The sequence below is a fragment of the Euleptes europaea genome, chromosome 17 (genome assembly GCF_029931775.1).
Source record: "Euleptes europaea isolate rEulEur1 chromosome 17, rEulEur1.hap1, whole genome shotgun sequence".
Taxonomy (NCBI): Eukaryota; Metazoa; Chordata; class Lepidosauria; order Squamata; family Sphaerodactylidae; genus Euleptes; species Euleptes europaea.
Window position 1 is genome coordinate 3,169,803 of NC_079328.1, and position 15,356 is coordinate 3,185,158.

Consider the following 15,356-nt stretch of genomic DNA (forward strand, 5'->3'; position numbering starts at 1 on the left):
TCAATCTATATGCAGAACATATAATTAGGAAAGCTGGATTAGATTCAGATGAAGGTGGAGTGAAAATTGGAGGGAGGAACATTAATAATTTGAGAGATGCTGATGACACTACATTATTGGCAGAAAATAGTGAAGATTTTAAAGTTACTGCTGAAAGTTAAAAGAGAAAGTGCCAAAGCAGGACTACAGCTGAACATCAAGAAAACAAAAGTAATGACTACAGGAGAATTACACAACTTTAAGGTTGACAATGAGGAAATTGAACTTGTTGAAGACTTTCTATTCCTTGACTCCACCATCAATCAAAAGGGAGACTGCAGCCAAGAAATCAGAAGGAGATTGAGACTGGGAAGGGCAGCCATGAAGGAGCTAGAAAATATTTTGAAGTGTAAGGATGTGTCACTGGCCACCAAGACTAGATTAATTCATGCCATCGTATTCCCTATTACTATGTATGGGTGTGAAAGCTGGACAGTGAAGAAAGCGGATAGGAAGAAAATAGATTCCTTTGAAATGTGGTGTTGGAGGAGAGGGTTACGGATTCCGTGGACTGCCAAAAAAACAAATCAGTGGGTTATAGATCAAATCAAGCCTGAACTGACACTAGAAGCTAAAATGACTAAACTGAGGCTGTCGTATTTTGGTCACGTCATGAGGCGACAAGAGTCACTGGAAAAGATAGTCATGCTAGGAAAAGTTGAAGGCAGCAGGAAAAGAGGAAGACCCAACAAGAGATGGATTGACTCAATAAAGGAAGCCACAGCCTTCAATTTGCAAGATCTGAGCAAGGCTGTCAAAGATAGGACATTTTGGAGGACTTTCATTCATAGGGTCGCCATGAGTCGGAAGCGTCTTGACGGCACTTAACACACACACACACATACACATACACATACACACATTATAGTGAAAATCCATTGGTTTATGTCAAGCAGTTGCTAGGTTCATTTCAGTTTTGCCATGTTTGTGTTTCAGATCTTTTAGATAGTAAAGGTAGGGTTCCTTTTATTCCTTGTATCTACTGTTAATCTGTTCTTGCAGTCCTAGTGATGCAGCAGCTGTGGGTGTGAGCTAAAAAACAAGGCACAGCAGGGTAGGGAATAAGGTAAAGGTTCAGAAAGTAAAGCATCTTTTGAGCTTTATGTAAATCTAACTTGAAAATGTGGGCAAATTTACTCTGCCTGGGCCTCAGCTAGTTCTACCCTATTTGTCACAGACGTTTCCACCAGCTGTGGCAGCTGAAGCCACTCTGCAGATGTTGGACTGTTGATGAAAGCACTGAAAACCTTTCTGTTGTATCACTGTAGGTAAATGAGAACTTTGCCATTGATTTAATTGCTGAGCAACCTGTGACTGAAGTTGAAACCAGAGTCGTCTCTTGCGATGGTGGTGGTGGAGCTCTGGGACATCCGAAAGTGTATATAAACTTGGTAATGCAGTTTTATTCTCCCACTCACAGTTGTTCGTTATTTCATTTGGCGTCATTTTGGGGTGAAGGGGAGAAGAGCACTCGATAATAGTGGCTTTGGTGAAGCCTGCCCAGTTTATGACCCTTTAAGTGCAGCCCAGCAGCTGTGTATGGGTGGGGCTCAGTGAACCTTGTTTTTCTGGCAGCCTGAAACATCAAAAAGAGAAGAGGTGAAGCACTTGGACAGTTACAGCTCCCGGCTGGTTCTGCATGGGGGCCCCCAAGTTCAGGCGTCTGGCTTAAGGAGGTGGCTCCTGATTCTCCTCATTTATACCATACTGTTTCTCCCCAATGGGGACCAAAAGTAGATCACAGCATTCTTCCTGTCTCCATTTTAGCCTCACAATAACCCTATGAGGTAGGTTAGGCTGAGAACATGTTCCAGGCTCATGGTCACCCATGGGAATTTGAACTTGGGTCTCCCAGATTGTAGTCCGACACTCTAACCACTACACCACACTGGGTTAATAATGATTCCATTAGAATGATACCTTAGGTCAGTGATGGCGAACCTTTTAGAGACCGAGTGCCCAAACTGCAACCCAAAACCCACTTATTTATCGCCAACTGCCAATACGGCAATTTAACCTGAATACTGAGGTTTTAGTTTAGAAAAAACAACTCATACATTCACATATTTTGCGTTAAAAGAAAAACACAATAACAGAGCTTTCAATGATACAAACAACTTTTTATTGAAAGGTAAAAGTTTGCATTTGGCATGCATCTGTCCAGGACTCGTCCTCTGCTCAGCCACCGGACATTATTGTACATAAGTAAACAATTATACTGTGCCTGAACCTCCTCAAGAAGTGCTTGAAACTGTCGACAATTCAGAGCACGAACCATGATGTAATTCACCATTTTTGTGACATCTTTGAGGACATCGTCAAATTTTTTGAACAATTAATGTGATTTTTGCTTTTGTGTGCATGCTGATAATTTGTCTACCCTTGGCTCATACTTTGTAAGTTTGAGAGCAACACATGCAGCACTCAGGTTATCTGTTAGCCTGTTTCTGGTGTCAGATTTGATATAATTCAAAGCTGAAAACAGCTGCTCACAAGCATAAGATGATCCAAACAAAGTAAGGAAAGCTATCCCAAGTGCTTTCATTGACTTAAAATTATTTGGCAGAGAATTCCACACTTTAAGGATTTCATTTTCAGAACTAACTGTGCTGCCTTTGGCATCCCTTCTATCTTCTCAAGTGTTTCACGCAGGTCATAGAATTTATTTTTCCAGATAGAGCTTTCTTGAAATTCTATTAGCTCCATTTCCAGATGTTCTAAATCTAACCAGTGTAGGCAGGAAAGATCAAGTTCTTCAAATTTGGCTTTATCTGGAGAAGTAAGAAAACACAGGGTTGTCTCCATCTTACAGAACTGTAAAAATCTGTTACTAAAATTCACCTTTGCAGCTGCTACAATGCTAGAAAATTCCATGTAGATTTCCTGATGGCTTGTAGGATTGTCTGCAAATGTTGTAGAATTTTCTAAATGCTTTAGATGGGCAGGGCCCCTAACAAACAGGGTGGGGGGGGGTGGCAAGGTTGTCTCCATCGTACGGAACTGTAAAAATCTGTTACTAAAATAGCAGCTCAGCTGAGAGGGGGGGCGTGGCAAGGTGCTTGGCCACAGCCTCCTGGTCCAAACTGAAGACGCGGGGACCCCCGACAAACAGCTGAGCTGCCCCGCAGCTCAGCTGAGAGGGGGGCATGGCAAGGTGCTTGGCCACAGCCTCCCAGACCAAACTGAAGACGGGGTGGGGCCCCGACAGAGGGAGGGCGCCAGCGCAGGCTTGGGGAGCATGGGCTTGGGGAGAAGGAGCATCGCCCTCAGCGCCCTCACCACGGCAACACGGCACAGCCCTAGGCAGATGCGAGGGGTCCGCACGTGCCCACAGAGAGGGCTCAGCGTGCTGGCTGCGGCACGCGTGCCATAGGTTCACCAACACGGCCTTAGGTGGTGTTTTAGAGAGAGGAAAATGTGAGCGCAGTCCTGAAGGGGGGGACAGATCCATGGCGGTCAGGAGCGGCAGAGCTGCGCTGCCTCCTCAGAGGCTTCCTGGCTGCTGGGGAGGTTAAAAAAGCATTTAAAAAAAATTAAAAAGGGGGAATCGCCCCATTGAAAACAGCGAGGCTACGCCACCAAAAAAGGTAGCGCAGCCACGCTGCCACTCAAGGGGGCATTCCCAGGGTAAAAGGGCTGTGGAAGCTGCCCAAAGGCAGCTCAACTCCTGGGGAACCCCTCCCCCCCCCACACACACACACTGGCACGGGTTGCGCTGGTGGTGGGGGCTGGTGGCGCCCAAATGTTTGCCTCTGCGCCGACGTAGGTGCCACCTTAATCCTTGATCTGTGGGGGTCACGCAGACTCCAAAGGAGCTTCCCCACCCACCCCCAGGAATGGGCTGCCTGTGTTTACTTCCTTCTCTTGTATTTGGTCAAAAGCTTCTTCATATTATATCAACCAACCTGCATTAATATCAATCTCAGCTCTCATTCTTTCCGTTTAATTATTGCTTGTTAGAGCTGCTCACCAAAAATTTGAATCTTTTGATGGAATGTGTTGAGTAAATTGCTTTAATAGCTTATGACTTGTTAGCCGGCTAGCATGGAAGAAGGGAAACATCCTACTGATCTGAGGTCTTGACAGTTTTGTATGGTTTAATTGCTTTCCTCATAATGGGCAAAGAGCAGGCGAAGCAACTTGATAAAAAATATGAAACTGAGAGAAGTGTCTGTAAGGCTAGTAAAAGGCAATTGTTATAACTGTGCTTGAAAACAGTAGCTGCTTATATAGTTGGCTCAGCTCACTTTAGTAGAGACAGTCAAATTATTTTTTTAATGGGAACCTTCATAAAGCAGAATCATTCCTTTGTGTGCATTTTCAAAAAAAGGTGGGCTTCCCCCTTTCTCCTCTGAGGCTTCAGGCTTCTTGAGCAATGGGTTATTTTCCTTGTCCCATCCAGGGAAGGCAGGACTAAAATCTAACTTCCTGTCTTCCTAGCGGGAAAATAGCCTGTAGAAGCCCAGTTTCCTCCTGCCTTCTTAAGGGGAAGCAGGATCTTGGCACAGCTCCGTGCTTTAGTTAATATAGGGTAGCTATTTAGTCCCTTCTCTATTTTATCTGTGTTTATCTTTATCCTATTTCTATCATTCTCTATCTCCATTCCTCTACGCTCCCCCCCCCCCAACCTTTCCTTTGGGGTATTTCTTTTTCTGAGTGGGTGGTGAGAGGCCCAGGGGAGGATCTAAAATGGTGGACGCCTTTATCACCCGGGAGGACGATCTGCTGTCGGTGGAAGACTACCGACTCGGGCTTGTGCAAACAGCCCGACACGTTCCCGATTCTCCCAATGGCCGCAATAGCGAGCCCTTAGGGAGCGCTGCTTTAGAGGACGCGCTGGAGAGTGCGGAGACAGAGCCGCGGCAGTCGGCGCCTAAAAAGGCGCGAAAAACCGCAACGGCAAAACCAGGAGCCGGCAAAAAGAGACGCGGCTCTAAAACAACCGGCCATAAAACGAAAGCCGGGAAGAGATCCCCCGCCTATTCTGCAACCTCCGTGAGCGCACCCGCGGCTGCCCTCGCGTTTCCAGCGGCTGATACCTCCCTGCTTGGAGTTGGTAATGTACCCCCCCCCCTTTCAGAAGAGGCGGGAGTTCGCCATTTTTCCCAGCAGGAGGCAGACGTTTAGTAAATTATGCCCTGCAAAGGCAATGTAGGATTCCCCCCCTTTCCTTGGGCGGGTCCCTTTGGGTTTCCCTCCACTTCGTTTTCGCATTCCCTAAGTAGCAGGGAGGGAGAGCCCGGTCCGAATCAGGCCCCATTCCAAGTGCAGCCACAGGCTTCTACTTCAGCTCAGTGGCCAACTAAAGCTGCATTGAAATCTAAGGGCATTGAGACTCAGACTAGCCAACTGGAATCCTCTCTGTCTGTAGATTCAGATCAAGAGTGAGAGGAAGGAGAGTTCGACTCCGGAGACGAGTCTTCCCAATCGGATGAACAGCCCACCAGGCTATTTAATGGGGAAGATTATCAGGTGTTGCTAGCTAAGGCTATCTTGGCCCTGGAATTAAATGAAGAGGTTGATTCCTCAGAGGAAGCCACACCCAAGTTAAAACAAGGGGTTAAAGAGTGCTTTCCGAGAAAGAAGGCATCCAGCAACCTAGTTCCCTTTCCCGACCTGTTTTCTAGAACAGTCAGGGAGGAGTGGGAGAATCCCTCATCCACGAAACAAGTGCCTCCTATGATTAAAAAACTTTACTCCCTGGCAGCTCATGCCATGTCCATGCTCAAGGTGCCACTCGTGGACGCCCCAGTGGCAGACCTACAAAATCCAGGTCTGGTTCCAGAGGATGGAGGGGGAGCCTTACGTGACCAATTAGACAGGAAGTCAGACTCCCTGGCCAGGAAGGCCCATGAGGCCTCGGCCCTAGCAATTCAAGGCAATGCAATGATGTCCATTTTCGCAAGGGCCTCATTTTTATGGGTCAAGAAACTCATTCAGTTGGTCCCAGACGACAACCACAGAGTGGTTGGAGGTTTAGAGAGAGTTCTAAGCGCGGTTAGTCTAATGGCTGATGCCTCTTTAGACTCCATCTCTTTCACCGCCCGTTCCATGGCCTCTGTCACATCATTGAGACGGGCCCTTTGGCTAAGAGCTTGGCCAGCGGACTTCAGAGCCAAGTTGGAAAAAATCCTGATAGAAACGAAGGATAAAAAACGGGTCATGCCTAGGCAGTTGCGCAAGGAACAGAGATCCTTCAGTTACCAGCCCTTTTGTTCCTTTCGGACCTTTCCCAGGGTCAGTCCTGAGTACAAGAGAGGATCCTGGAATAACCATTTTCGACCCTTTCGAAGAGGCGGTAGGTTCAAAGGCCCCAGAACAACAACAGAGCTGACAAGGTTGACAAGTTCACAAAATCCAATGCCCAGTGACGTCAAACTCACAGGGATTGCAGGGAGGCTTCAGTTTTTCAAGAACAGGTGGTTGGCCTCCAACCCGGACAGCTGGTCTCCAGAATTATATCAGAGGGTTACCTTCTGGAGTTTACCTTCCAACCACGAGACTGTTTTATTCTTTCCCCTACATCCCTCAAGAGGGAGAAGCAAGCCAGAACACTCAGGGCCATAGAGCAGGTTCCCATTCACGAGATACACCAAGGGGTCTACTCCATCTTTTTCACCATCCCCAAGAAAAATGGATACTGGAGGGCCATCTTGGACCTCAAGTACGTAAACAGGAGGATGACACGAAAACATTTCAGGATGGAAACGCTACGCTCTATCGTAGAATCACTATGACCAAACACTCACATGACGGCAGTAGATTTAACTGTCTCGCGCACGTACCCATTCGTCATAGGCAGGGGGGAAGTGTTTCCAGCGGACTAAGTATTGTAAACTTCCATGGTGAACGCGGGAGTTCAGGATTTTGGAAACCTCTTGATCGACTACTGGATGATGCCCGATCAGCAACCGAGGACTTACAAGTACTGACCGGATTATTGGACAAACTTATTGCCCGGGAGACTCTCCCGTCTACGGCTCTAACGCGCACTGTTACCCTGGATATAGGTGCCATGGCAGGGCCTGCACCGGAAGGTTTTTCCCTGATACCCAATGCGGCCGACTGTCAAGCCGAAGCCAAACGGATTGCTGTTCACACAGCTCTCCTCTTTGTGGATTGTACAAAGGATACCCCGGTAGCTACCTTGGCCCAGCGTTTGGCGTCGACGTTTGGGCCCGATGCACCTGCTATTGCTGTTCGTATACAACCATTGCTGGGCGGGGAATCAGATCCTATTCTTGCTATCCTGGAAACGGAACTTTTACCCCATGTTACTGCAGCTGCAGCCCTGAGACTTGAAAACGAAAAGGTCCTCGCTGATAAGGCAGCCGCAGAAGCGGCTCAGGCGGCAGCCGAGGCTCAAGCCGCAAGGGACAAGGAGTTACAATTGGCTGCGGATCGGGCGCGGACGGGCAGCCGCCCCAAAGGCACTATGAGGAGCGACCATCCGTTGGGACTGTCTTTCTCCCCGGTATTTGCCCCGTCGCGCACAACCCAACGCGCACGCCGCCTTGCGGATCGACGCCAAGACTCCGGTGAGTCTGAGGAAGAGGATCTATATGGAGACAGTTCTCAATGGGCCACGAGTTTTCGTACAAGTAAACCTCATCGTACCGGGGGGCCAGGAGAAGATGTTCACCTCTTACGAGCCCAGAATCGAGAGCTCTCCGGTCGAGTCGATCAGCTCCAAGAGTTAATGGAACGTATGCTCCAGGACAACAGACAATTACAACAAGCCCTGTTAGCCCAGGCACAGCCCGTTCCAATACCGGGGCAGGGGGCGCCAATTCAGCCACCCGCTAATGTGCCTGCCCCACCTCTACCCCCCCCCCCGGAGGTCCCGTTTTACCTCCACCCGGCCCACCCGTGGTACCGGGACATCCGATGCCCGGTCCTTGGAAACAACTCAAGTTGAAAACTACGTACGATGGATCTCTCGAAACCCTACCCTGTTTCTTGCATCAAGTGGACAGTTATATGCGAGAACAGGGACAGTTTTTCCCTACAGAGGATAGCCGGGTGCGCTATGTAGCTTCCCTTTTGACAGGTAAAGCAGCCGACTGGATGGTTCTCCAGTTCGACACCCGATCCCGCTCTATTCGTTCCCTCAACAATTTCATGACTGCTCTACGGAGGAGGTTTGAGGATCCCTTTTTGGGAGAACGAGCCAAAGCGGAACTGTTACAATTAAGGCAGGGCTCTACTCCTGTTCGAGAGTTTGCCGATGAGTTTCAGAGACTGGCAAGTAAAATTGTGGGCTGGCCCGAAGCCACCCTTGTTCACCACTTCAGGGAAGCCTTACACCCTGATATTCTGAACTGGTCGTACATGAGGGGTGACCCCGAAACCCTTGAGGATTGGATACTATTGGCCGAGGAAGTGGAAAGCCGCCGGCGCTTTATTTCCCTTGTCCGTCAAAAACACAAGGAGAAAAGCGTCCCAAAATCCCAGCCTAGAGGGGCAAGCCAGCCGCCTCCTGTCCCTCGAAAACCCACACGTCCGCCCCAGGATCGTGATACCCGATTTCAAAGGGGCGCCTGCCTCACTTGCGGGGAAATGGGCCACTTTGCAGCAGCCTGCCCATACCGCCCTGAAATCTTTCGTCCCAACACGATGACTCGAGCCAGAGGACGACCCCTACGCAGAGGTACCGCGGCCACCCGCAGCACAGCACCGGGAAGACCCACACCCTCTGCACTTCACGCCGGAGACTCAGCCACCCTGCCTGCCATGGATGACCCCGCCGGGTCTCGGATTACAAGTCCCCCATTGGGGGACATCTTTCCCTCTTCGGACGAAGAGAACCCATGGAATTCTTCAGCTTTGAACCTGGAATCCCCCCTTGATTTGTCAAAAAACGGCTTCGGTCTGTGGTGAGTGGAGCGTCTCCACAGACCCCTGCAGATTCTCCTGCTAAGCCGAATGCTCCCACTAAAATAAAAGAAGTGGAAACCACCGTTTATGTGGACGCAATATTACAATACCATGAAGGTGGTCCCCAACTACCAGTAAAGGCGCTTATTGACTCCGGTTGCAGTCGCACTCTCATAAACGAAGCCACGTTTGCCGCACTCAAAGTAGAGTCCGAGGCTTTACCAGCCCCCGTCCAATTTGCCCAAATGGACGGGAGCCATTTCCAGGGGGGTCCAGTTGATTGCCGCACCATAGGGGTCGCAATGGGAATAGCTCCCATTGGGAGCAGATAGACTTCACCATAGCCCCTATCCAGTTCGAAGTAGTCCTGGGAATTAACTGGATCAAAGGACATTGTCCCAGTATCGACTGGGAGACGAACACTATCTCCTTTGCCAACCCCAAATGCGACCAGCATCGACAGCGAGTTGCGCTGCTACATCCACCCGCTTCAGCATTAGCCTCCGAGATCCCAACACCCCCGATCCTACCTGATGCATATCGAGACTTTGCGGATGTCTTCAACATTAAAGAATGTGATGCCTTACCCCCCCACCGGGCCACTGACTGTGCAATTGAAGTAGTCAAGGATTGCACACTGGCCAAAAGTAAAATCTACCCTATGAGCGCTTCCGAGCGCACTGTTCTACGAGACTTTTTAGACAAAAACCTTGCCAGAGGATTCATTCGCCCATCGAATGCCCCAAACTCAGCACCCATGTTTTTTGTCCGAAAAAAGGAGGGCGACCTTCGCCTATGCATTGACTTCAGAAAACTCAATGCAGTTACTCAAGCCAACGCCTATCCTATACCACTAATATCAGATATTTTGGGACAATTACAGGAAGGTCGTATATTCTCCAAGCTAGACTTGGTAGAAGCCTACTACCGAATTCGTATCCGCTAGGGGGACGAACCCCTCACTGCCTTCTCTAGCTGTTTTGGAATGTTTGAATTCCTCGTGATGCCTTTCGGATTAAAAGGGGCCCCGGGGGTCTTCATGCAACTAATCAACGAAATCCTCCACGATTTGCTATACCGCGGAGTAGTGGTTTATCTGGATGACATCCTTATTTATTCAAAAACCATGGACGAGCATGTAAATCTGGTCCGAGAAGTTCTGCAGCGCCTGCGCAATCACCAACTCTTTGCAAAGTTAGCCAAATGTGAATTTCATCAAAGCAAAATAACGTTTTTAGGATACATAATCTCCCACCATGGCCTTAGCATGGACCCTACCAAAGTCCAATCCGTCCTCGATTGGACTCCACCCACCAATCGCAAGCAAGTGCAACAATTTCTGGGTTTTGCAAATTTCTATCGTGGGTTCATCCCTAACTTCGCCCAAGTGGCGCTACCCATCACCGACCTACTGAAAACCAAAGGTAAAGAAAGCTCAACTACTTTACCCTCCGCTAAGATATTGTGGACCGCTCAATGCCAAGCCGCCTTTGTCGCTCTCAAACGCCTCTTCACTTCAGAACCCGTACTACGGCACCCAGACCCGAATCAGATGTTCATTGTGCAAGTCGATGCCTCCGACGTGGCTATGGGGGGGGCTCTCCTCCAAAAAGGTCCGGATGGTCTCCTTCACCCTTGCGCTTACTTCTCAAAGAAGTTTGCGCACTCCCAATTGAACTGGCCCATATGGGAGAAAGAGGCATCAGCCGTTCACCATGCACTAACTTTATGGCGACAATTTCTGGAAGGGTCTAAAGTCCCCTTTGAAGTTTGGACCGATCACAAAAATCTAGCTGCCCTCACGGGGTCTCATAAATTGTCAGCAAAACAACAGCGTTGGGCGGAATTCTTTGCTCAGTTTCGTTTCGTCCTGAAACACGTTCCGGGGAAACAAAACGTTCTCGCAGACGCTCTCTCCCGGTTGCCACAATACCCGGCGAAACTTGATCGACCTACAAACTCTTTATTTACCCCCGCGCAAAGGGAAGCCCTACCTGGACTAGCTGTACAAACTCGTTCCCAAACGCTGCCCCAGCGGCAGCACACAATAACCGGCGCACCCGCTCCTCCAGCCCTGCCGGCTGCCCAGCCTGCCTGGAAACTTACAACAGCCGGCACTCCCGCTCCTCCACCGATCACCCAGCCGCCTGCAGCCTGCGCGCCACCGCACATAAGCACTTCCCCCTCTTCAGTCCCTGTAACAACTCCTGAAACCACTATGACCAAGGGGGGATCCCCATCTCCGAACCCTTCTTAAGGTCCCTTCGAGAACAATGCCTTCTGGAACGCTCAGCCCAAACCCTACCCCCTAATGTAATCGAACAAGGGGGCTCTTGGTACAAAGACTCAAAATTGTATGTGCCCAAAGCGCTCCGAAAAGACGTTTTACACTTAGCCCATGGAGTAAAAACAGCCGGACACTTTGGGTTCCTGAAAATTCTTCACCTATTGCGCAGACAATTTTGGTGGGAGGGAATGCGTTCTGATATTGACTCGTGTATTCGCAGCTGTCCTGTTTGCGCCGCAGTCAAATGATCTCAAGGCAAGCCCCCGGGACTATTGCAACCACTTGAAATACCCAGCCGACCCTGGGAAGTTATTGCTATGGACTTTATGACTGATCTCCCTCTCAGTGGGGGAAAAACTGTATTATGGGTTATCACTGACTTATTTTCTAAACAAATACATTTGGTTCCATGCGCAGGGATCCCCTCTGCTCAGAAGTTGGCCCGCCTCTTCGTGTCACATGTCTTTAGACTACATTCGTTTCCGCGCAAGATAATCTGCGACCGCGGAAGTAGCTTCGTTGCTAAGTTTTGGAAAGCCTTTCTCAAGTTAGTGGGGGTGGAACAGGGATTGTCTAGTGCATACCATCCCCAAACGGATGGCCAGACTGAACGTGTCAATGCTGTACTTGAATGCTATTTGCGCTGTTATGTTAACTACCACCAGGATGACTGGGTAGAACTGTTACCTTTTGCAGAATATGCCTAAAATAATGCTGTACATCAATCCACAGGTTTCAGCCCCTTTTATGCAGTGTACGGACAGGACTTCGGTCCTGCCACCCCAATTGGTGATCTAGAAGAGGGGGGGGGATGCCGACATTGACTCTTGGGCACACACCCTCCGTACCACATGGCCTTGGCTGGTTAGCAACCTTGACCGAGCCAAACGCAAATACAAAGCGCAGGCCGACAAGCATCGTTCCCCCGGGGGGGATCTACAAGTGGGTAAACTGGTGTACTTGTCCACTAAAAATCTGCGTTCCACCCGTCCGTGCCATAAACTTGACGCTAAGTACATTGGTCCTTTCCCCATCGTTCGCATCATAAATCCAGTCACGGTGGAACTGTCTCTCCCCAAAACCCTGAGGCGAGTGCATCCTGTTTTCCACATCAGCCTCCTAAAGCCCCATATTGCATCTCCGCAATGGCATCCAGAGCCGCCTCCTGAGCAGCCTCTGATGGTGGGGGGGGGGGAGGAACATTTTGAGGTTTCCAAAATCCTGAACTCCCGCGTTCACCATGGAAGTTTACAATACTTAGTCCGCTGGAAACACTTCCCCCCTGCCTATGACGAATGGGTACGTGCGCGAGACGTCTCCGCCCCCAAACTCGTCAACGCCTTTCACATCGCCTATCCAGACAGACCAGCCCCCTTACAGGATGGGAGGGGGCCTTAAGGGGAGCAGGATGTCAGGCCGTTATCTCAGTTCCAGTGTTGCTTCTGTCTCCTGGCTGAACCGTCCTGATCTCAAGGACGACGCCACATTCCTAAGCCTGGGAACGCTCTCCTGGGAAAGTGTGTCTGATGTTTATGCTTTGTAATCTCTCGCCGTTACCATGCTTTATATTGCCAACTAGCTAGCAAAGCACCCATAGCTGACATCTTACTCTATAAGCACTGTATTGCCTATTTGACCAGTAAAAGCCATCTGCTTGGATTCTAAGTGTCTCTGTGGTGATTTCTGGTTCTTTGGGTCAGGAGCTTACACCTACCTACATGTACCCATTCATCCGCACCACAAATGCTTCCTACGTTTTGCAATTGGCCAACAGCATTTCCAGTTCAGGGCTCTCCCTTTTGGTCTGGCTTCCGCTCCGAGAGACTTCACGAAGATTCTTGTCGCGGTCATAGCGGCCCTCAGACAGGAAGGGATCCAGGTACACCTGTACCTGGACGACATCCTGATCTGTGCCCAATCCAAACATCAGTCCATTCAGCATACTACAACAGTAGTACAGGTGCTCCAAGAGCATGGCTACATAGTCAATTTCAAAAAGAGTTCTTTGACTCCTCCTCGCTCCCTGATCCACTTGGGGGTTCGGATAGATTCCCAGACAAATTCCCTCTCATTACTTCCTGAACGAATTTGCAAAATTGTTACCTTAACATCTTCCATAATCAGATCAAAATTGGCCTGCCTAATGCGACTAGCGAGGCTCCTAGGACTCATAATCTCCTGTATTGCGGTGGTGCTGTGGGCTCGGTTCCATTCGAGACCACTCCAGTGGCTTTTACGACCCTTTCAAAAGGACATAGCCAAAAAGAGAGACAGACCTATCCATATTACCCAGAAGACAAAACAGGGGTTACATTGGTTGGCTCGCAGGTCAAACCTTCAGAAGGCCAGCCAGTACATTCACTACGACCCCTTACAGCTATTTACAGACGCCAGCCTAGAGTGATGGGGAGCCACCCTTGACAAACACATAACCCAAGGCCGTTGGTCTCCATCCGAGACCAAACTCCACATCAATCTACTGGAGATGAGAGCGGTCAGATTAGCCCTACTAAAATTCTCAGTTGGCTCAGCTCACTTTGGTAGAGACAGTCAAATTATTTTTTAATGGGAATCTCCATAAAGCTGAATCATTCCTTTGTGTGCATTTTCAAAAAAAGGTGGGCTTCCCCCTTTTTTATAGATTGGGGAGTTCTTGCTCATTCTTCATTGAAAGGACGTTATTACAGCAGTCCTCTGATAGTCAAGGGGAGGAAGTTCCTGTTGCATCGAGCATCCTGGTATTAAGAACATAAAGGCCCTGCTGGATCAGACCAAGGCCCATCACGTCCAGCAGTCTGTTCACATAGTGGCCAACCAGGTACCTCTAGGAAGCCACAAACAAGACGACTGCAGCAGCACCATCCTGCCTGTGTTCCACCGCACCCAAAATAATAGACATGCTCCTCTGATACTAGAGAGAATAGGTATGCAGTATGACCAGTATCCATTCTAACTAATAGCCATGAATACCCCTCTCCTACATGAATATGTCCACTCCCCTCTTAAAGCCCTCCAAGCTGGCAGCCATCACCACATCCTGGGGCAGGGAATTCCACAATTTAACTATGCGTTGTGTGAAAAAATATTTCCTTTTATCTGTTTTGAATCTCTCACTCTCCAGCTTTAGCAGATGACCCCGTATTCTAGTATTATGGGAGAGGGAGAAAAACGTATCCCTGTATTGTGCAAAGATGGAAAGTATCTATCTATATTCTGAACAAATGGGATAGGAAAACCACACACAAAATCCAGTTGTGTAGCCTGATCATGTCCCAGTGTACTCAGAAGAAACTTTCATGTGTTCAGTGAGGTTTGTGACGTTGTTCAGTTTGTTTAGGAGAACTCTTGGAAGTGAGGTGCACCAGAGTGTGCTTACTTTTGCATAAACATGGGCAGGACCAAGTGGCAGGTTATCATGCTGAACAGATCTATATTTTTGTATGTAAGTGGGGTTGTTTCATTTTTTTTAACCATCCAGTCACAGCTGACTTATGGCAATGTGGTAGGGTTGTCGAGGCAAGAGAAGTTCAGAGGTGGTTTGCCATTGCCTGCCTCCCCGTCATGACTCTGGTGTTCCTTGGAGGTTATCAATCCAAATCCTAGCCAGGGTCAGGGCTGAGTGTGTGTGACTGGCTCAGGGTCACCCAGCAAGCTCCCATGGGGCAAGTGGGGAGTTGAACCTGGGCTTCCCAAGTCCTAGTCCAACACATTAACCATTACACCATGCTGGCTGTCATTGTTTTATATACTGAAAAGAAGTCGCACTAAAGATAGTGGGAAATATTTCTTTATGTAAATATTTTTTCCTTCCCTTTTGCAGGACAAAGACACAAAAACGGGAACATGTGGCTATTGTGGACTTCAGTTTAAGCAGAAACACCATCACTGAAATTATCTTCTTGTGACTACAAAGCTGTCTGCATTTGTGTTATGCTGTCAAATATATATATTTAAAAAGCCATTCTAAGTGTTATGTATTTAATCCTATCATATCCCCCAGTAGGGAGTTTCTGTAGTTGCTGAAGAGTCCTTGGCCTAGCATGGAATAATGTCTGCACTGTCTTCTAGAGAAGAAGAGTTGGTTTTTATATGCTGGCTTTCTCTACCACTTAAAGAAGAATCAAACCGGCTTACAATCACCTTCCCTTCCCCT

At 48.7% G+C, this 15,356-nt stretch overlaps 1 protein-coding gene across 1 annotated transcript in view; it reads left to right on the forward strand.

Moving 5' to 3' along the window:
• NDUFS6 (NADH:ubiquinone oxidoreductase subunit S6) overlaps nt 1-15,104 on the forward strand; it is a 32,293-nt gene extending 17,189 nt beyond the window's left edge. The window contains exons 3-4 of the mRNA XM_056862792.1: nt 1,308-1,430; nt 15,024-15,104. Of these exons, the coding sequence (XP_056718770.1) occupies nt 1,308-1,430; nt 15,024-15,092 (192 nt within the window). The 3' untranslated portion in view covers nt 15,093-15,104. The remainder of the gene's footprint in view (nt 1-1,307; nt 1,431-15,023) is intronic.
• The last annotated feature ends 252 nt before the right edge of the window (nt 15,105-15,356 follow it).